The sequence below is a fragment of the Mandrillus leucophaeus genome, unplaced genomic scaffold (assembly GCF_000951045.1).
Source record: "Mandrillus leucophaeus isolate KB7577 unplaced genomic scaffold, Mleu.le_1.0 Scaffold278, whole genome shotgun sequence".
NCBI classification, from domain to species: Eukaryota; Metazoa; Chordata; class Mammalia; order Primates; family Cercopithecidae; genus Mandrillus; species Mandrillus leucophaeus.
The window spans coordinates 2,314,739-2,338,678 of record NW_012102898.1 but is presented as its reverse complement, the minus strand read 5'-3'; the positions used below and the strand labels follow the sequence as shown (position 1 = coordinate 2,338,678).

The 23,940-nt window shown below is 34.7% G+C and overlaps 1 protein-coding gene across 4 annotated transcripts in view; it reads left to right on the top strand.

The window, feature by feature from the left end:
• Window positions 1-23,940, top strand: part of CDH18 (cadherin 18, type 2) — a 1,248,329-nt gene that overhangs the window by 927,271 nt on the left and 297,118 nt on the right. For all 4 annotated transcript variants that reach the window (XM_011984981.1, XM_011984983.1, XM_011984982.1 and 1 more), the window contains one exon: window positions 17,491-17,785. In XM_011984981.1, coding sequence (XP_011840371.1) covers window positions 17,491-17,785 — 295 coding nt within the window. The remainder of the gene's footprint in view (window positions 1-17,490; window positions 17,786-23,940) is intronic.

The window sequence follows — 23,940 nt, the reverse complement described above, 5'->3', positions numbered from 1 at the left end:
TTTATTTTCTCCTCTTTTACTGCCTCCCTACATTCGTCCCTCTTTCTTTCCATCCCCTTTCTCCTTCTTTCTTCAATGTTGGGTGCCTATAAATACATAATTTGCATAAAGAATTAGACAGACCATTATCAATGCTTTGCATCTCTTCCTGTATTCCCACTCTAGCCATTCGTCCTCCTTGCATAAAGAATGTGTTTCTTAAAATCTGAAATATAATATTGTAGGGACTGCCCAAAGTAAGAAACCTTTTGAGTAGGTAGAAAACTTGCATTTGTCCTCCTTTGATCCTAACAATTATGACCATAATGTTTAAGTTTACTCTAATTTTCTTTACTGTGTCAAATCCACTGTTTAATCCATTCACTAGAATTTTGATCCCTTTAATATTTTTTATTCCCAGATAGTATTTTTTTCAAATTTCTGCTCATTCTTGATGATTTCCTATTGTTTGAGCATCTTGTTAATTGCATCCATTATTTCTCTGATAATTTTGTGTACAGTATAATTATTCCTTAGTCTTATCGTACATCTGCATTTTTGGTGATCAAAATCAGTGGTTTCTCAACTTCGTTCTCCCTTATCATAATAATTACCATCCTCCCTTCCAGATATTCCTGCCCATGCTCCACAATTTGTGAGCCCTAGCTTATGAGTACTCAACTTCATTCTCCCTTACATGGCCCTCCTTTTCATTTGTTTCTAATCTGTTGTATTGTGAAGACAGCCTGAATTTCCATGTGTAGTAGTCCTGTGGGCCTTATTTATCTTATATTGCTGATGTACATCTGCCTCAGCTACTGATAGAGTTTGGATATTTGTCTCCGTCTAAATCTCATGTTGAATTGTAATCCTCAGTGATGGAAGTGGTGCCTGGTAGGTGGTGTTTGGATCACAGGACAGATCCCTCATAGCTTAGTGCTGTCTTCCTGATAGTGAGTTCTCCTGAGATCTGGTCATTTAAAAGTGTGTGGCACCTCCCCCTGACTCTCTTTCTCTTGCTCCTGCTTTTATTATGTGAGGTGCCTGCTCCTACCTCACCTTCCGCCACAACTGTAAGCCTCTGGAGGCAGCCACAGAAGCAGATTCCGCAGCCACAGAAACAGATTCAGCATCCACAGAAGCAGATTCCTCTATGCTTCCTGTACAGTCTATGGAACTGTGAGCCAATTAAATATATTTTCCTATAAATTACCCTGTCTCAGGTATTTCTTTATAGCGATGCAAGAATGGCCTAAGACAGCTGGTAAAGGACATGTTCCTGTCTCTGGACTACTTTCACTCAACTCTCTCTCCAGTGTTGGTAGCGAGCTAGTAGCGTAAACATTCCAAGCCTCCTCATCTTCACCATGGCTTGTCATGGAAAACCACCTGTTTTTCCAATCTGGTGCGTTGCCCTCACTGGCTATTTGCTTCTCCCATTCACTGCTGCCCCTGCTGGGACTTCCAGCTTCTGCAGCTTTGGCTCTGGGTTCCTCTCTTGGTCAATTTGGGATCTTGTAATAAAATACCATAGACTGAGTGGTTTATCAAGAGAAAAAATTATTTCTCATAGTTCTGGAGGTTGAAAATCCAACATCAGGGTATTGCATTGTCCATTGGGTTCTGTTGTGGGTCCTTTTCTGAATTGTAGACTGCCAACTTCACTTGCATACTCTCCCATGGCAGTCTTTTTTTTTTTTTGAGGCAGAGTCTTGCTGTGTCACCCAGGCTGTAGTGCAATGGCATGATCTTGGCTCCCTTCAACTTCACTTCAATTATCCTGTCTCAGCCTCCCTAAGAGCTGGGAGTACAGGTGCATACCACCACGCATGGCTAATTTTTGTATTTTTAGTGGAAATGGGGTTTCACCATATTGGTCAGGCTGGTCTCGAATTCCTGACCTCAGGTGATCCACCCACCATGACCTCCCAAAGTGCTGAGATTACAGGCGTGAGCCACTGCACCCAGACTGATGTCCCTTTCATAAGAGTGCGTATCCCATTCATGAAGGCTCCATTTCTACCTAATATCAGTATTTCCCCTTAATATGAATTTTTTTTTTTTTTTTGGACAAGGTTTTACTTTTTTGCCCAGGCTGGAGTGCAGTGACATGGTTACGCTCACTTCCGCTTCCACCTCTGGGGCTCAAGTTATCCTCCTGCCTCTGCCTTCTGAATAGCTGGGACTATAGACATGAGTCACCATGCCCAGCTCCCCTTAGTATAAATTTTAAGGGGACACAAATATTCAGTCCATAATAGTTGTCACCCTGCCACCCAGGTATTTCTGCCCAGGCTCCAAAAGTTGTGAGCCCTAGCTTCTGAGGTCTAAAATGTAGGTGTTTATCTATGTTAGCTTTTTCATCACCTCTTCAGTTCACCAAACCCATGTTATTTTGGAGTAAATCTCAAAGACCAGTAATATGTCCAAAAGTGATTAACACCCTGGATCTAGCTTTATAGAGAAATAGTAGAGTCCCTCAAAATTCTCCAGAAGGTGCTCTCTTTGTCTTTCCCGTTCTTTCCTTTTCACAGGTGTGTGTGTGCTTGTTTATCTTCTCTTTTCATAAATGTTTATGATTCCAAGTTTTTAAATGTGTTCTTGGTGTTCCCACCTGTTTTTTTTTAACTTTAACTACAATGTATGAATCCTTTTAAGTTTTATAGTTCATGTCTTTTATTTTCTGATGTCCCATTTATCTGTCAACTGCACATATACACTGAATTTACAGGTAACTCAAAACTCAGTTTTCCCCAACTATCATTATATTTATATCATCTTCTATTTTTAAACTCCCACCTACATTTTAGTGTCTCCTATATTACTTTTAACCTATGAAAGATATCACCTCCTGAGTCTCTCAGATAGTAAACAAATTGCCATTCTTGATACTTCTGTGACTCAACTACTTCCTTATGTCCTAAAATCAATGTTTCTAACTTTTTAAATAAAATGTCTATTTATTGTCTCTTTAATGTGCTCCTGAACAGGATTCACTTTTCTTCAGAGTCTCTTCTGAACTGTGAGGTTTTTTCCATGCTTGCCCCTTGTAAGTCAAATTACAATGTGTTTTACCTTTCTAAAATTCAATTTTCCTTCTGCTATTTCCCTCTTTTTTCGTCCTTTTTTTTTTAGTTTAAAATAATTGCATGGATATATCTTTTTTACATAAAAACTTTAAACTATAAAGTATGCCATTCGAGGGACTGAGCTCTACTTACCTTTTCAGACTTCTCATCTGATCTTGTTGTGAATGATATTTCGTTTATCTTTGGATTTCCACATGTTTTTATATGGTAGAGTCCTAAATAGTATTTGCAATTAGTTGGTTCTTAGTAACTGTTCACTATATAGTTGCTAAAATATGAAACAGAGATAAGCATCCCTTTATTTATCCTATGATCATGTATGTAGGTAATATCCATATAAAATTATATCAGAAACACTATGAATATGAATATCAGAAGATAAATATAAGACGCATATAAATATCACACAGTAATTCACCAGCTCTTAATTTTTGATGTTTACTTAAGAAGGGTTATATAAATAATGTTTAATCTTAATTTTGGTCATTTAATATATAACCAATGCAGAAGATGCAAAAATGTATTTAAAGTATTGTACATTTAGACTTTTCAGTAATTTTGTCTGTGCATACACAATAATGTTATTTGGCTAAATTATAAGAGCCCAGGCTCTGAAGTTAACAAGGTTCAAATCTACATTCTGTTACTTAACAGCTTTGTAATCTTGGGCAAATTTACTGACAACAATAAGATTCAGTTTCTTAATTTAAAAATAGAGTATGATAATACTTCAAAGTAGCACTAAAATATGTTAATGTTTTAGCAGGATATCTGACACAATTAAAACCACATAATTTTATCATCTGACAGTCCTGGAGGTCACAGTTTCTAAAATCCAGGTGTGAACAGGTCTGCGTTTCTTTTGGAGACTGCAGGGGAGATTCTGTTTCTTTTCAACTTTTAGAAGCCCGAATTCCTTGCCTTGTAACCTATTCTTCAAGCGTTAAGGCAAGTAGTACAGCATCTTCAACTCTCTCTCTCTCTTTCTCTCTCTCTCACTGACACCTGCTTACGTCTTCACAGGTTTCTTCTGACTCTCCTGCCTCCCCTTTTCTCTTATAACAACTCTTGGGATTTTATTGAACATATCTGGATAATCCAGATTAACTCTCCTTAAATTATTCACATCAGCAAAGCCTATTCTCCATGCAAAATAACATATTGACAAGTACTGTAGATTAAGATATAGACATTTTTGAGGAGGGGGTAATATTGTAAATGCAAAATTAGTATTTTAGGGGGGTAGGAAAAAGAGTGACAATCAGGCTCTAAAGTTTGTATGAGATATTAATTAATAACTTTCTAAGGACAGGAGAGTAAAAAGTGTTTGATCATGTTAGAGAAAAATTCTGTCAGTAGTTCCCAAAAACATACAGAATGGAAAATAATTTGCACATTTCTTTATCAGTAAGCTATAAAAATATCATAATCCCTTTTTGCATGTAAATTTCTTCATCTTGATTTTATAGAGATACATTTTGCATGAATAAGTATATAATGTGGAGACATTTGAAAATTTTATAAACTGTACTAAATGAAGGAAAGAATACACTGCAGTTAATTGGTGCACTCCTGCCCCTGACAACTGCTGATTTGATTTCTCTAACTGCACCTTAGTTTTGTTTGGCCTATAAATGAATACAAATAGAACTAAAGTAAATGTGCTTTTTTGAGCTCAGCTTACTTAATTCAGCATACTATTTTGAGATACATCCTAACACCTTGCTGGTGAATTCATTATTTCCCCAATACTCAGTGGTTTAAAACAATAAATGTTTCTTATCTCACAGTTTCTGTGAGTCAGGAATTCAGTCATGGCTTAGCTGAGTGCCTCTGTTTCAGGATCTCTCATGGCTGTGATCAAGGTATTAGCTGGGGTTGCAATCATTTCAAGAACAAAATTTGCAGAAAATCTCCTTCCAAGATACCCCTAAGTCTCTGGGCAGGTTCATGTTGACTGTGGGCTGGAGTCATCAGTTTTCTTGCCATGTGAGCCTCTCCTTAGGGCTTCTCATGCATGGCAGCTTTCTGCCCTGAGTGAGGGCTCCGAGATAGAGAGCAACAGAGAGTGATAGATGATAAGAGGGAGTAAGCATGACAGAAGCCAATATCATTTTATAACCTATATCTCAAAGTGACATCCATCACTTTTATCTTATTACAAGGAGTCACTATGTCCCACCCAAACTCAAAAAGACGACATTACACAAGGGCGTAAATGACAGGAGACAATACACATTAGAGGTAATTCCAATAGCTGCCTACCAGAGCCTGCCCTCTGACACCTTAGTGATTCATGTTTCTCTCACAAAATATACTTCTCTTCACCCAAGTGCCTCAAAAGTGTCATCCCATTATAGTGTTATCTCAAAGTCCAGAATCTCATAATCTATTTCAAGCTTAGGTGTTGATGTGTCCATTTGTAATTGGACTAATTGCCTTTTTGTTGAGTTGTGCTGTTTATACATTTTAGATATTTAAGCACATGTCCTTGTATATAGTTTCTCTTCATCTGTAGTTCTGTGAAGCTACAAAGAAATGTTATTTGCCCCCCAAAATACAAAATGCAATGCTGGGACACGCATAGAAAAATGAATACAGCTATTCCTTTTCAAAAACAGCAAAATGGCAAACACAAAAGAGTACATAGCAATTCTGAAATTCAGCCAGAGAAATATTAGAAGTTCATTGATTAGGGCTCAAGGCCTAGGAATAATTTTCATGACTACACTCTATGGACTTTTTTTTTTTTTTTTTTTCCTGCAGTCTGTCTCGGTCTTCCTTTTCTTCTTCTTCTTTTTTTTTTTTTTTTTTTGGAAAGTTTGGATGGATTTGCAACTGAGTGCTTTTCTTAGCTGGCATACTGCCATTAGAATTTTGGGGATAGAATAATCTCTTTGTTTCTGTTAAATTACATTGGCACATTAAATTAAATTGTAAATTACATTAGAAAACTATGTTAAAATTCAAGTTACAGTTACATGTGTGGGGATATATTTTTGGACTCTCTAATCTGTCCCTTTAATCTGCATATCTATATTTTATCCTAATGTGATTTTCTTGTGAGTCCTGAAATCAAGTACTGTTAATCTGCTGATTATGGTTTTTTTTTTTTTTCAAACTATTTGACAATTATAGGTCATTCCCATTTTCATGTATCTTTTAGAATCAGCTTGTTAATATCTTTAAAAAGTCCATAGGTATATTAATTGGAATTTCACATACTTTATGAGTAAATTTCAGGGACAATGTATGTGTAATATTTTGAGAAATTGACAAATACTTATCAAAATGGCTACACCACTTTACAATTCTATCTGCAATGTATAATGTTTTAAATTTTCCTTACCGTTGCCAATACTTACATCTTTTAAAAATGTTAGCTCTCCTAATGACTGTGAAGTGGCAACCGATTGTAGTTTTCCTTTACATTTCTGTAATGACTAATGATGTTGATTATCTTTATATGTTGTTTACATATCTTCTTTTGAGAAGTGTGTACTCAAATTCTGCATTCCTTATTAATTACGCTATTTGCCTTATTGTTGAGTTGTGCTATTTATAAATTCTAGATACTAGATCCTTATCAGATATAATAATTTGTACATATTGTCTCCCACTCTATGAGTCATACTTTCACTTTTCTGGAAGCACATTTTGAAGCACATCAGTTTTAATGTATGTATTTTATCTATATTTGTACTTGCCTGTGTTTTTGACATCATAGTTACAAAGCATTGCTTATTCTAATGTTGTAAAGATTTACATTTGTGTTTCATTTTAAGAGTTTTATTATTTTATCTATTACATTTAGGCTTTTGCTTTACTTCCAGCTAACTTTTGCTTGTAAGGTGTTGGAATACAACCTTTCCGCCTATAAAACTCTCTTTAGTATTTCTTGGAAGACAAATCTACTAGCAAAAAATTTCTGATTTTGTTTATCTAGGAGCATTGTAATTTGTCCATCATTTTTAACAGCTAGTTTGCTAGATATTGAACTTTTAGTTGATAGTAGTTTTCTTTTAGCATGTTGAATATATAATTCAACTTGCTCCTAGCTTCTCTGGTTTCTTACTAGAAATCAGCTGTTGATTTTATTGACAATGTCTTGCCTGTAACAAGATTCTTTTCTCTTGCTACTTTCAGGATTCTGGCTTTGTTTTCTCTTCTAGGTGTTTGATAGCAATGTGTATCATTATGAATCCCTTTTAGTTCATGCTACTGAGGTTCATTGAGCTACTGGAATGTAGATTTGTGGTTTTTATCAAATAGAGAAAGTTTTGGGGCTTTATATCTTCAAATGTTCTTTCTGTCTCCTTTTCTCTCTCCTCTATTTCTGTGACTTCCATTATCCATACGTTCTTAGGTTTAGTGGTGTCTTTTATGCTGTTTATTTTTTCGTCATTCTTTTTCCTTTCTGTTTATTAGGGTGGATAATCTCAGTTGACCTCTTGTCAATGTTGCTGTTTCTTTCTTCTGTCTTCTTAAATCCGTTGTTGTGCCTCACTAGTAAGTTTTCAATTTCCATTATTATGCTTTTCTATTTCAGATATGTTAGTTGTGTCTTATAATTTTTATTTTGTTATTGATTTTTTCTATTTCATGAGATATTGTCTTTATACTTTAATTCTTTATACATTGTCTTCTTTAGTTCTTTAAACAAATTTATAGTAGTCTCTTTGATGTCTTTATCTAGTAAGTCTTATTCTCAGACTTCCTCATATGCAGTTAATTTCTATTAATCACTTTTATTCCATTGTATGTGTTATAGGTTTTCCTTTCTTTTCTTTAATATGTCTTGCTGAGAACTAGGCATATTAAATATTATAATGTGGCAAATCTGGAAATCAGATTCTCCCTTCTCTATGGTGTTTGTTGTTGCTGCATTTGTTGTTGTTTAATGAGTTTTCTACAATCGTTTTGTAAAATCTTTATTTCTGGTTGTGTTTGCTTGTGGAAGTCTCAGCTTGCCTTAATTATCAGTGAGTTAATGGTTCGACAGAGATTTTTAAATATCTGGAACCAATATATATACTAATATTTACTTTGGGGTAGTGTTGTATATGTTGAGATATACCTTCGACACTCAGTTGGAAAGTTTATAACTCCACCTTTGCCTACATTTCTGCTTGCAACGACCTCACGTTTAACTAGAAGTTAGATCTATGTTCCTTGTACGTCTTTTCTAACCTTTAATTCCTTCTCCAGATATTTGCAAAGTATACACACACCTGTGACCTCTAGATTTTCTGAAATATGTCAGAGCTTTTAAAAGTTCCTTATAAACTAATTCCCTAGCTTTTCCTTTTAAGCATTTTGTTATTCTATTGTTTGTATTGTTATTCATCATTTCAGGAAGTTTTGCTTTTCAAGAATTTCCTCTGATTGTTTTTGAAAAACCTCTTTGGTGAAAGCTATTTGCATTAGGTAAATTCTGAGTCAGATCAAATAACAACAAACTTGAGAGTGGGGTCTTCCAAGGAATCATCACAGAGTTCACATAATTAGAATTTTAGGGGCATGTAGCCTGAAGGAACTCCAGCTCAATTCTGCTCCCTCCAGGGGCTACTAGGCTGCTGATTTTGACCTTGATTTGGGGATCTTGGTTTTCAAGGCTGCAATGGAGGTAGAGGGATGGGAATAGAGCAAATTAACATACCTCAAAGTTCATTTTTGAAGATATGAAGATTCAGACATTTTTCTTATATACATTTTTCTTTTTTATATACATTTTTCTTCTGTACATCCCTGGAATGCTGCAAGACTTTGGTCAATTTCCCAAGTTTGGAAAAAGTTAGTTATTACAATTTTTGGCAGTATTTTCATTGCTTTAATGGAGGAAATCATTTGGAGGTTGTTTTTCCACCATTTCTACTGAAGTCTCCATACAGTTATATATAATTTATATATGTGTGTGTATATATATGTGTGTGTGTATATATATATGTGTGTGTATATATGTGTGTGTGTGTATATATACACACACACATATATATAAAATATATATTTTATATAAATATATATAAATATATATATATAAATGATTTATAAGGCTTGGTAGATGTCTACAATATCGTTTTTATTTTAATTTTGCCCCTTCTGTTTTTGTTTTCCAGTGTTTCTTTCTGCTTTATCTTGGTTTATTCAAATACTTTTATTATTTTGTTTTAATTTCTCTATGACTTTCTCAGTTATGTATCACTTTATTAATTTTAGCATTTATTCAAATGCTAATAATATTCATTAATAATATGTTGAAGTATATTTGGAGTAAATATTGTACCACTTCTTATCGGATAGTTTATATTTGCTAGGCTATTTCCTTTGCTTATTTCCTTCATGACATTTTTTACTAATTTTTACTTCACCCTTCAAGCCTCTTTTTTCACAAATGTTCTGCTTTTATGACAATATAATAACAATTACCTATCCCATTTTTTCTACTTTCTACCTATTATTTGTTACCTTATAAAACCCCGCTTATAATGTTATTATTTTTGCTTTTAATAGTCAGTTGTCTGTTTAAATTGAGATTTAAAATAAAAACATTTTTTATATTGATCTCTTGACTGACCGCTTTAGAATTCCTTATTCCTTTCCACTATGCCACGTTTTCTCCTGGTATTATTTTAATATTTTTACACCTTTTTGTTATTTTAAAATTGTTGTTTACTTATTTGATATGCCTTATTTAAATCAATAATAAAAATTTCAATTATCATATTTTATTATTTGATAATATTTATTAAAATCTGATGTGCATGGTTACTGGAGCTATGAAAATGAATAAAATTTGGCTCCTCCCCTCAATGAAAGTAAAGTTGGAAAGATGAAACTTTTAATAGAAAAGATAGTACAATATGGACGTATTGAATGACAAGGCATTCTTTGGCATCAGAATGGAGTGGCAGCTTATTAAGATGAGAAGTTCAGAAGCAACTTCACAGAGGATGGGAAACCACTAAACTCCGGACAGATAAATAGAAAATATCTAGTTTGAAGGGGATTAGATGCGGATGGGTTGGCACTTTTAAAGCCAGCTTATACAGTTTAGTTTGCTGAAATTTAGAGTGATTGAAGAGCCAAATGATTCAGTGAGAAGCCTAGACAGGCATCAGATCAAGATGTAGTCCTTCTGAAACTGTGGGGAAACTCTCAAATATTTTACGCCGAAAAGGATCAAACTCAAATTTCTGAAATAACACATTGACAAGCAGTGTGAATGAACTGGGTGGAGAGACAAACAGCAACAGAAGAAATGAGACCACTTACATGATAACTACAAAAATCTAAGTAAGAAAGTATGATGTATGAATGAACCCAGTGGTAACTGTGATGGAGAGAAGGGGTGGATTGGGGAGACTTTTAAGAAGAAAGAATCACAAAACCTTTGAAAGATTATAGTGAGGAGAAATGGTGAAAGCAAAATCGATATTAACCATAAAATTTCAATCTTGGGTTACTGAGAGAAGAGTAAGAAAGCTCCAGCTTCTTACTTTGATACACACAAGAGAAGATATAGAAGGAGTTCTGACTCGTAAAATGAATACTTTGGACTTTATGATTGAAAAAGTTCTGGGCCGGGCACGATGGCTCACGCCTGTGATCCCAGCACTTTGGGAGACCGAGGCGGGTGGCTCACCTGAGAGCAGGAGTTTGAGACCTGCCTGACCAACATGGTGAAACCCCGTCTCTACTAAATATATAAAAATTAGCCGGGCATGGTGATGGGTGCCTGTAATCCCAGCTACTCGGGAGGCTGAGGCAGGAGAATTGCTTGAACCTGGGAGTCAGAGGTTGCAGTGAGCCAAGATTGCTCCATTGCACTCCAGCCTGGGTGGCAGAGGGAGACTCCGTCTCACAAAAAAAAATAAAAATGAAAAATAAAAAAATTTGAATAAAATTTCCATTTTTAATAAACTTAACTGTGAAAAGAATTTGTGCACAGCAGCAGACTTTGCAGGATTTTTATCTCAATGTGGAGAGTTATATGGACTCAACCATGGGTTGAGTAACCCCATTCTCCAGCACAGGAAAACTTTAAAAAGACACTCTTAACTGTCTTCCTTAGTTTCCTCAACCTACAGCTTCTCCCCATTCCCTGAATTCGCAGAGTGAGGACTCAGTAGGTCAGAGTTTTGCATTTTGTTTTTTTTGGTGTGTTGAATTAACTTCATCGTGTTTTTAAATTTCTCCCTCTTTATAAAATTATGTTATTCAATAACCAGAAGATGTTCGGTGACATTAGATCAGTTTCTGTCAAATAATATGATTTAATTCACAAGGTGGATAATTAAGAGAAAAAATGTGATGAGAAATCCCCACACAAATAATTTTTGAATAACTTTTAGCTTTTTTATTTAGGGAAAAAAAAAAAAAAAAAACAGAACTATAGATTGAGATTGTCTTTTTTTCTGGGAGAATTTTCCCTGAAGAGAAAGTGAGTTCCCCTTAATGCCTTTATTGGAATATCAACTATTCTGTGGATCTCACTCTTTCTTGCTCACTGAGCTAAAAACTTCTTGAGGACAATGGCCCCTGTTTGATTCACCTTAGCACATCACTTGATACATAGTGGGGATGCAATTAATTCTTTCTTCCATTCAGTTACATTGAATTGGATTTTAGCTGAGAATACACATGAGAATATATTGATACAGGCCAGAACTATGGCTAAATAAAGGTATAGAAATGACAGGGCTTAGGTGGGAGAAATGAGAGATAGTCAGGGATACAAATCCAGCAAAAAATTAAGAAAGACTTCAGAAAGCCATGCAGTCATTTGAGAAAATATTAACTGGAAATATCTAGAAAACTTGATGAAATGGCCTAGTAATTACAGCTAAATTAAGGACAGAATTTTAATGCCCTTTTTTGTGCTGGTTGGCCTCCTGCCAGGAGATGGTGCTTTCCAGAGAGCACCAGCTGTGGTAGTATGGAGAGGAACCCATGGTGGGTGGAGCCCTACGACTCCCAAAAGTATATGCCCTTTGTCTTCAGTTACCAGGATGGGTAGGGAAGTATCATTGGGTGGGGGCAGGGCTAGGCGTGGCTGAGCTCAGACTTTTCTTGGGCGGGTCTTGCTGCCGCTGCTGTGGGGGATGAGGGCAAAATTTCCAGGTCAATGCAGTTATGTACCTAGCAGGATTATGGCTGCCTCTGCCGAGTTGTGCAGGTTGTCAAGAAAGTGGAGGAGAGCCGGGAGTCACAGGCTTCACCCAGCTCCCACGCAATCTGAAGTGCTGGTCTCACTCCTACCATGGTCCCATAATAGCACCAAGTCTGTTTCCAGGCAATGGGCAAGCAGGCCTGAGAACTTACTCCTGGCTAACGCGCTTCCCAGCTGCAAAAGAAAGTAGGGCTTTAGTGCTTCCCTAGCCCGTGGATTCTACCTGCAGGATTTGCATCCTCCCCTTAGTCCAAGCAGGAATGGATACTGCTTCCTCTACCTCTGTATTTTGCTTGGCTTTCTAAATTCACACAGTTCCAGGTGAGATCAGAAATCTTCTCCCATAAACCAGACCTTCAGTTTCCCCAGCGGGGTGTGTATTCAGGGGCGAGGATCTCCCTTTCCCTCTTTCACAGCGTGGGCACTTCCAGTATTTGGGCTGTCTTGGGGGCCCTGCAGGAACAATCTGCTTCCTTCAGAGGGTCTGTGGGTACTCTCAGGATTCCCGATATTCCTGCAGTCATTCTGGGGCGAAATTCACGATGCGAGCCTCCACATCCTGCTCTGTCCATCTGAGTTATAGCTGCAATCTAGTCCTGGCTCCCATCCACCTTGATGGATTACATTTTTGAAAATAAAACTTTATTTAACTGTTTAACATAACTTTTTACACATTTATTGGTGTTTAAATAAAAATTATGGTTAATGCATGTCCCTTTTTCACAGAGACTAATATATTATCAGTTAGCATGAGATTGTAACTGCTTAATGTGTTTTATTTCACATCAGTTACTTATTAAGATTTCGATTGATTTTTGTTTCATTTGCTTATACTTTAAGAATATAATACATTCTGGAATGAAGGATACATAATACCTCTCAATGACATGTATCCCCTATGTTTTCACATTTCTTTCACATTGTGTCACATAATTTTATGCAAGTTTTGGAATAATGATCAATCATAGTGGAATTACTATATTTCTGCCTTTATTTTTGGCTTCCACTGAAATATTATAAGTATATTTTCTACTTATAAACAAGTGTATAAATTATGTAACCCAAAATATTACAGTTCTAAGTCAATGACCTATCTTTTTAACATAGCTTAAAGTCCTAATTAAACTCAACTTTCTAAATGAATGGCTCCACCACCATCTTCTTAACCTTTTAAAGTTATTCTTCCCCAAGGGATAGAATATGATTGTATTGAGCAACTTTGCATTAGAGTGAAAGCTATACATTTTCAGGTCCTGATCCTAATGTAGTCCAGGGTGAATAAATAGTTTTCTAGAGTGAACTCATGTGAGTCACATTGACTTTCTAAGCGCCATAGGTTACTACTTAATGCTAAGAAAGTGAGTTTATTAAAGTAATGCTAGAGATTACTAGCATTTTTGCTTCACTAGGGTGACTGCATTTTCTTTTTATTTTTTTTCACCCCTCATTCCTTTGCTGTTCTCTAAAGAACAGTTAATTAACCCTACTTTATTATGTGATGAGATACCCAAAGACTATCTGTTCTTGCTTTAGCACAATAAAATGTCTGTCTTTCAGCATGAAAATACAGCCTAGTTTGCAAAATCCCATGGCTCTAAAAGTATAAATAAGGTGTTACATTCAGACCCTGCTACTTGGTATTACTAAACTGATTTAAAAAAAAAAAAAAAAAAAACTCCACTGTATATAACTGAAATCAAATTTATCTTCCAAATATCTTTTCTTATTTCACTGTAAAAAAATCATGGACATCTCTCTTAAGTAGTATAGTGACTAGCTAAGCTTGTAACCTATATTTAACTGATTACTGAGTCACTACCATGTGTATATATGGAGTATTTCTAATTTCCATGCTCTTTTCCAAATTCTTTCATTTGATGTCTCATTGGTGACCCCACTCAGAGATGACATATTTCTATCATCATAATATTCCTAACCAGATTTCTAATCTGTTTATTATAATATATTCCTAATCTCTATTCAAGAACTTTTTCTCCATTTCTCAAGTTTTCTATGTCTGCAACTACCCTTACTATTCACATATTTCATTCATTCATCATTTTTTGGCTTCCAAAAATTAATAAAATACTTCTCTAGAGTGTTAAAACTAATTTATTAAAAAATTCAAGACAAAATAGTCAAGGTTTCTTTCAGGCTCCATTCCTGTTGCAAAGTGTATGTTACAAACAGAACTGAGATTTGAGAATAGATGGGGTGGAGGAGAGGGAATCTTGAGAGTAAACCACTTTGCTACTTCACAAGTGGTTATCATCATAATCATATAAAGTATTAGTCAATCTACTAAATAACTACTACAATGGTTTCCCATTAGTGTTACATGGGGATGTGATTATTTCAAGATTTAACCAGGCTGGCCAAGAAACTAAAATTTCATTAATAAAATGATCATCTACATTATTTAAAAACTCATGCTAAATATTCTCAGAAAGCAATGTAATCTAAATACATTTTCATGATATTTTGGTGTAAGTTTCATAATATTTGGTATAAGATTATCCAACAATATAAATATTATTGAATTATAATTCACTGATCTTATTGTAATATAGGTTCAAATTAGTCATGTCTTCAGAAGCATTTATGCTGTTTATTAGGTATTATAAAAACTTTATTAATTATAGAAAGTATATGTGAATTATGATAATGGTACACATGTGTAGTCATATTCAAGTCTTAAAACTGATAGCCCTAAAATTACTGAAATTTTTATTTTATATCTGAATTACTAGAATTTATATAGAGTGTATAGTACATATATTTTAATAGATGTTGTAGTTTAAGAACTTTACTATTTCTCTTATATACTTAAGCCTATTCTTCTTTAAATATACTTAAGTATCTGTAATATGAACCTAACTGTACACTTAGTATAATTTTATATTACTACATTTTGTTAGTAATAAAAAGACTAGGTGATATCAAATAAAGTTCACTAAAAATGTTTTCATGTATATATATATATACACACACACACACACACACACACACACACACACATATACACATATCCTGAAGATGAATGCCAATTTTCATCATTGTTAAACTTTTAGAAATTGTTAAAAGGCATAACACATTATGCAGAAATGTTTTATATAGTTATAAGTACAAAATATAGATTTATAATTTATATATAACAGCATAATAATTACCAAACTATCTCACCTTTTATAGTTTAATGACAAGTATTCTAGAAAAGGTTTTAAAAACATTTGGTAAATGAATTTGTTGATTTACTTTGCTCCGTTTTGGTCACAGATTGATGTGAAGTTAGAGAATATGAAATAGGTTGCTCTACTGATAATTTGTGGGTGTCTGCTTCATGAAAGATGAATCTTTTCTTCTAGTAACTAAAATGATATGTTAAGAGACATAAATAAATAAACACATTTTCATACATGGATACAATTGTATCACCCAATTCATTCTGCATTCTTCTTTTAGTATCCAGTTTACTAATGAAGTGTGAATCTTTGAAAGCTGTGTATTTTTGCTCATTTTTATGCAAGATCTAAATAAACATTTTTAAATGGTTTCATTTGTTGAATCTTACTCTGTGATTCCTGTCAAAATTTTGCCCTGGTAATTTTGTACATGTTTTCAAGAAAGAAGCAAAATTATTCCCATACTATCATTTATGTTTCAGTTGCCCTAATTTTCCCAGAAAAAGTCTTTTTCTCATATTGCATTGTCTTTTTCTGTATTTTGTCTTTTCCAAATGTCTTCTGAGAGTTCAGAGACTTTAAAACTCAAAAATGTTCATGTTACTATGGCAAGAAAACTGAAATGCTATGTGAACAAGGTTGTGTTTTTTCAATGTTTCTACGTGTCAGAAATGAGAAAAAGGTAAGTCATTGAGGTTATGTGACCAAAAGGGTTTAATATAAAGGATAACTGTTCAGACCTCTTGGGAGAAACAATCCTTAAAAATATATTTGTGAACTGAGGAAATACTGCTGTTATTTCTAGCTAGAAATATAGCTCTGGCACTCATGGAACTATTTAAGTGAATTCGGTGTTATAGCACAATCTTTAGCAAAAACTACATGCAGTTTAAATGACAACAAAGTGTATTATCTTAATATTTCAGGTATTTTTCTTATTGAAGATCTCTTCTCTAATTTATTGTTACTTTAATAATATCTATTCAAATATATTTGATAGTTTTAATTTTAGTAAGTGTAGATTTGTTACTATATTTCAGTTAATTAAAATGAGGGCCTATTTATCAACTAAATATCAACTACTATTTAAATTTTGAGTTAAAGTTTTATAATCCCTAACTAAAAAAATACTCTATCCCTAAAAAAGTATTTTATTTATTTATTTATTTAATATTAATATTTTTGAGACGGAGTCTCACTCTGTCACCCAGGCTGGAGTGCAATGGCACCATCTCAGCTCACTGCAAACTCTGCCTCCCAGGTTCACGCCATTCTCCTGCCTCAGCCTCCCGAGTAGCTGGGACTACGGGTGCCCGCCACCACACCTGGCTAACTTTTTGTATTTTTAGTAGAGACAGTGTTTCACCGTGTTAGCCAGGATGGTCTCAATCTCCTGACCTCGTGATCCTCCTGCCTCGGCCTCCCAAAGTGCTGGGATTACAGGCGTGAGCCACCACACCAGGCCAAAAATACTCTATTTTTTAATATTCTACATCAAAGCCCTTCATATTAGAAGTGATTTCATTTATTTTTTTCTAATTATTAAACACATGACTGTGACTATGACTTAAATATGTGCCTCTTTTGTGAAAATTTTAATAATTAATTTGAACCTCAATTTGTCATACGATATATATTTTTTTCTAGTTGTAAAGTTGAAATCAATGTCAAATAATTAAAACAAAATGAAACAAAATATATTATTTTCACAAGTACGGAAGTCAACAATAATCTGGGAATTTATTTTCCCAACTTTATGGCAGTTAGTGGAATGTGGATTTAGTAAAATTGCAGGGCCATTTTTGTTTTAATAAATATTGTTTATTGGTTTTTTCTTAGCTCAATAACTGGATCTCTTAGACAAACCATAATAGCAATATCCTTATTATTAACCAAGTGGAAAAAAGAAAAATACTGCAGAAAAGTAAATGATAGTAGTAACACACAGCGCACTATAAAGGGAAGAAAAGTCATAGTCAAACAAAGTAATTATAGGTAGGGAATTTTCAGAGAACATAATGTGAGGTCGGAATATAAATACATGCTAAATTATTCCATGTGTATTTCACAGCTTCACTCCAATTCTGACAAAGGTGATGGATCTGTCAAGTACATCCTTACTGGAGAGGGTGCTGGGACTATATTTATCATTGACGATACCACGGGTGATATCCACTCAACAAAAAGCCTAGACAGAGAGCAGAAGACCCACTATGTGCTTCACGCTCAAGCCATTGACAGACGTACAAACAAACCTCTTGAACCTGAATCTGAGTTTATCATCAAAGTGCAAGACATCAATGACAATGCTCCAAAATTCACAGATGGACCATACATTGTTACTGTGCCTGAAATGTCAGACATGGGTAAGAAAAATCATTTTTATTATTATGCAATTAACATATTTTTAAAAATAAAAAAGTCATCTTTAGAACACCAATTTTTACTTGTATATGTATCTAGAGGGGATACATATACATAAACTTCATATAAATATGAAGTTTCAAAACATTTTAGTATTTTTTGAGGCATAAAGTGTTAAAGACTATTGGGTCTGGCAATTATAATATTCATTGAAGTTGATTTCTAATAATGTAAGTGTAGGTAGTAGTTGGATCTCAAGGGGAAAGAAACATACATTTGAAAACACGTGGAATACGTGTTTTTTGATATGTCTTTTCTATGACGTGAATTCTATATGTATATTGTTAAGAACATACCAGCATATTCAATTTGATTATTTGCGCAGAAGAAAGATTCTAGAATGTCTGAAATTTTTGTCTCCAGGTCTTTTAAGCTTTCAGTGTATGACCAAATTATAATACCATTAATAGTTGTTGCTACATTAATCAATAAAACTTTTCAAATATTCCTAAGCATTGACATGCCTTATTTATTTAAAAATATATGACAGCCCTGTGAAGTATTTTGAAAATCATTTTCAAGACGTGCAAACTGGCATAAAGTATTTAAGTCACTTTTGCAAATTCACATATTTAGAAATAGCCAAGTAGGCATTATTCCAGGTTCAGCTGAATGCAGAGCCTACACTGCAGCCAGTGTAATCATGATCCAGGGCTTGAGTCACCCTAATGATCTGGGGCTTTTTCACCACTCACTGGTTTCTGTGGTGTAGCTATTTGAATTTATTTTTGTTTATTTTTCATTTCATGGGATGATTTTTTTTAAGTTTAAAATGGTTCTTCTGTGATAATACTTTTTGACTATCTTTATGAGACTCTAAGCTTTGTAACACATTTATTGAGTAAAGATTCCATATATTTAATTTTACTGCATATGTATGAGTATTGTTTTAGATTAAGGTTCTTATAGTCACTTAGTCACTAATCAAATCAGTCTGTGAATTTGATATATATATATGTGCGTGTATGTGTGTGTGTGTGTGTGTGTGTGTGTATGTGTGTATTTCAGTGGAAGATGGCAGCATCTTTCCTCTCAACTCCAGATTCCAGCATATGTTAGTCTTCTTGAGCTAGGCAGGTAGCTCCTGCAGTCACTGTAGGAGCAGGTAAGGAAGACACAGCGAGGTCTTCTTCATAGCTGAAGTCTCAGGGGAGAAAGCAATTGCCAAACTCGTTCCCTCTGGACCACAGCAGAAAACAGGAACCAGCCTGCAGGAGCCTAAGAGAGGCCCAGAATGTTGATCTCCAAGGAGAGTCGAGGGGGAATTAAAGGCTTCAGTATGATTAACTCTGGTGGGTGAGAGTTTGCATGGGAACTCAAGGACAGAATTCTCTCTGCCACATCAAGAAACTGATGCCCACAAAACTGATCTCCTCTGCCTTAGGAAGGCAAAGAGCTCTATGGTGCTCCCACCTGTGAGAGTGCTCCTGGTGAGCTATTTCCAAGACAAGTAAGGGTCCCAAGGAGCACAAAGGAAACTGTCATAACCACAGGTGGTAATTAGCTCTAGAGAGAAAAACAGGCAGAGCAGGAATTACCCAGAAGGACAGTACACTAAACAGTAGTCAATACGAGCATTGGAGGGTTTTTACGGACGCCACAAACAGATTTCTGTAACTCAAAGCCTTTTGCTTTAAACAAATAAGTAAATAAAAACAATAAAGAAAATCAATATATGGATTGAAGGTGTGAATGGTAACTGATTAGACCTGAATTATTGTCCTGGTACCTAAAATCATAACTGACTGGAAGAAGTAGCTAATAGCCATGGAAACAAACATAAAATTGTGGATATTGTGGGAAAAAGAAAGCAGATTATCATGTGAATAGCGTGTGTTCTTGGAGAAAAATAAAGAGCAAGTGGAGGAAAGGAGCAATCATAATTTTTCTTGAAGTGAATAATATACTGACTTTATAAGTTTAGTTGACTTTCCAAGTTCCAGGAAGACTTAATAAAATAAGAATCAAACATAGGAAAATCCTGTTAAAGTTTTAAAGCCTAATAAAAAAGAGAAAATTTTAAAAACATTCAGGTTTTTTAAAATTAGCTATGAATAAAAATGAAGATGCTACCCTCACATTTATTACATGAAATAGAGGAATCTGATAGAGAGTTGAGTCCCATTTACAGCCTACAGAGAAAACACCGAAGCCCCAAATCTATTGTTCAGAGAAATATGATCCATCAGCTAGGGCAAAATAAATATTTGGAGAAAGATCTGGAAAGTCTATTATTCTCCTACCTAATTTAGAAAAACATTTGAGAAAATAGTTGAAATTAAAAATAGTTGAAATAAATCAGAACAGCGATCTAAAAGCCAAGGAAAATTACAAAGAGGAAAAATGTTATTAGCTTTTTGAACTCTGGAATAGGTGTGTGTGTGTGTGTGTGTACACTGAGTTAATACGAATGGATATTTTTGAAATACTGTCAAAGGATGCCACATAATGTATGTGAGAATCATGAGGCATAAAGTAATTTTTGCAGAAAAGACTGAGTTGAGGACTCAGGAACAAGTCAAAGTCCTCATCTGGGGTTTGGGAAGAAAGATGGGAATGGTGAAAAGTTAATATTCTTAAATTCTCTTACTGAGATGAGTCTGGTTGAGGGACAAAAATTTAATATCTGAAAGTAGTATAGAAAAAGGACAAGATAGAGTAAGTTTCAACTCTCTGTACTACTGTGGTTTCAGGCAAGATTCTATTGAGTTATTTTATGGGAAACCTTAAGCTGAATATTGGAAATTATATTTGGTCAGTAAGTTTTTGTGTGCGTGTGTATATACACACATTACTCTAGGAAAACAAATTCATACAATTCATGATAATAACGTATAATACATAGTGTAACATGAATGCATAGAACATGATACATAAGTGGAGGGAAAAATTCACTTTACATTGTGTTCTTAAGAATGGGTGATATTTTCATTAACTCTAACTCTGATTTTTTTTTTTTTTTTTTTTTGAGTCAGAGTCTCGCTCCACCACCCAGGCTGGAGCGCAGTGGCATGATCTTGGCTCACTTCAACCTCTGCCTCCCACATTCAAGCAATTCTCAAGTGTCAGCCTCCCAAGTAGCTGGGATTACAGGCATAATCCACCAGGCCCAGCTAAAGTTTGTAATTTTAGTAGAGGCGAGGTCTTGCCATGTTGGTCAGAATGATCTTGAACTCTTGGTCTAAAATGATCCGCCCTTCTGGGCCTCCCAAAGTGCTGGGATTTGAGGTGTGAGCCACTGTGCCTGACCAACTCTGATTTTAGAAACCAAAAGTTGATGATATTATAGGGCAAAGATCTGCAGACAATGGTAGGGGGAACAAATCTGTCCTGCTCCCTGTTTTTGTGCATTTACTGAAACACAGCTACACTCGTTTACTTGAAGATTGTCCGTGGTAGTTTTGGCACTGCAGTGGCAGAGCTGGGTGGTCATATCACTGGCCCACAATGCCCAAAATATTTACAGTGTTTTCTTTTATTTAAAAAAAAAAATGAGTTTGCCAGTCTTCATTGTAAGCTATTATAGGGAGATCAGAGGCAAGGAACAATTAGAGGATGGTGTCATAGTTCTGATACACAAGGTATCTGCTGATCTATAGCAGTTAGTGTTCTGCCAGCCCTACTGGACTATATATGTATACACAGAAATATGGCACTTGTTACAAATATATGGGATCATGCTTATTCCCTTTGGGTGGCTACTGTTAGTTATCTAATGAATATCCAGGCTTCCCTCCTGTGATACTAAGATAGCCCAGTTTTGTTAGAGAATATAGATGTGTTGCAAAATACGCATGTACATGCACAGAAAACATCTGAAGGAAATAGACACACACACGTTGTTGAAAGTTTACCTCTAAACACTATATTGTGGCTTTATTTGGTATGAAATGAAAAAGTGGTTCTAAATTTTTAATAAAAATCCTTTTTATAACACTAACACTTAAAATATACTGGTTTCTAATGCTAACTAACGACGAATAATAACATAAGTAGGTGACAACAAAATTTTTATCAACATATAGTGCCTGATCAAATTACTTTTTTTTTTTTTACCATATACTCATTAATTCAGTTTTGAATCATTAAAAAAACTCTCTCCATATATTTATTCAATTCTTTCTTGAGTGAGAGAGAGTAAATGCATTTTATGTGCTGAGAGCTGTGATACTGGCTAGTAATATAATGATTAATAAAACAAGGCCACTACCTTTGAGCAAACTGCAGACTTACAAATAGAAAATTCCAATATGATGTCTGATAAGCACCAAAATAGGGGAACCATAGAGTTGGACAGGGAGCCCCACTTGTGGATGACAGAAGACGTCCTCAGAGAATCTTAAATAATGCATAATGGTTTATCAGGTAGAAAAGGAAAAATAGATGGACATTTGACGTACAGGATAAAATGATTTTAAAAAATACTATTTTCTTCCTGGTGAGTTTATAGTCCATCTTGGGCTGTGTGTGTGTGTGTGTGTGTGTGTGTGTGTATGTGTACCCGTGTGTGCATTTGTGTGTTTTGGGGAAATAAAGAGGAAGATCATTCAAATAATAGATTTTCTATATAACTTTGCAAATATGTTACGAGAATACAGAAAAGGCAGTACCAGAGACTTCCTTGGTGTGCAAGATTTTATCAGATTATTGTTTCTTGCATCTCTCGCTAAGTAATGATTATGGAGCCGAAGTAATTGCAGTGCGCTATATTGCCAGTGAGAAAAGCGTAATGTTGTTGTATATTTCTTGTTGGTGGGCAATAATGTGCCGGCAAAGTCTGAGACATTTTGGATGGCTCAATACAGAAAGATGCAAAAATAAACTGGATTCTAAAGCATGTTTTAATGTAAGATTTGTATGTATCTTTTTGATCTACACAATATAACTTCACCAATTATCTAAGGAGTCATATTCTCCTAGGAACAGGTTTTTCAATCTTTCCACTATTGACATTTTGGACTGGATAATTCTTTGTTGTGAGGGTCTTCCCTGTGCCTTGTAGGATGTTTAGTAACCCTGCTGGCCTCTCCCCAATAAATGTGGCAGTCTTCCTCCCACTACCACAAAGTGGTGATGTCTTCAGACGTTGCCAAATGTCCTCTGGATGACAAAATTGCTCTGAGTTTAAAAACTATTGCCCTAGGGAACATGCAATATAAAGAATTAAAAATGTCAAAGTAGAAACACAAATTAAATAATATATTTATTAAATAGATGATCCTGTCCAGAGAGACTTTCGTAGTGCCAGAATGCTCATGCCATGTACTTTAAAACAAAAATATGTTCTATCTGGCTAAGTAAGCAATAACAGTGTTTAAATATTAATTGTCATCTTGAAGTGCACAGTATTATGAAAACACTGAGGAAAGTCGTGGAATAAAATGAGGTTATTTGCACCCACAGAAGGAAGAGTAATGGCATGGCTACTTGGGAACCATGAGGTTCTCAATAAAAAATAAAAATAAAAAAATATACACACACATACACACACACACACACACACACACACACACACAGTATAGCCTTCATTTAGAAGACCCCTTGAATTATGTTTGGTTCCTAGTAAGGTACTGACTGTCATATGTGTGTGTGATATATACATGTATATATACATACGTATGACATATACACATATGTGACACATACACATATGTGACATATACATATATACATATATGACATACATATACATGTATACAAACATTAAATATTTAGATAAGCATATATACATCCACTGTATATACTTATCTAAATAATTTCAACAGAGTAAACACATGTGAACAGAATGGCATTATAATATTATCGAGGGCAAATGTAACCTGGATTAATCCATAATGGATGTACATATTTGATCAATGCAAATTTGAGACTTTAAATTTTCCTTTTTTTGTGATATACAGTACATTATCACTTCAGCCTTGATTTTTACCACCTTCTATCAATTATTTTATGGAATTACTTCTTTAATTCCTTTCTCTACAGTTACATTACATGTCTAAGTTATATAGTCTTCAGAATTGACAATTAAAATATGAGATAATGAGTTAATGTGTTTATCACAACATGGAGATGAAAATGACCATGAGATGAAATGATA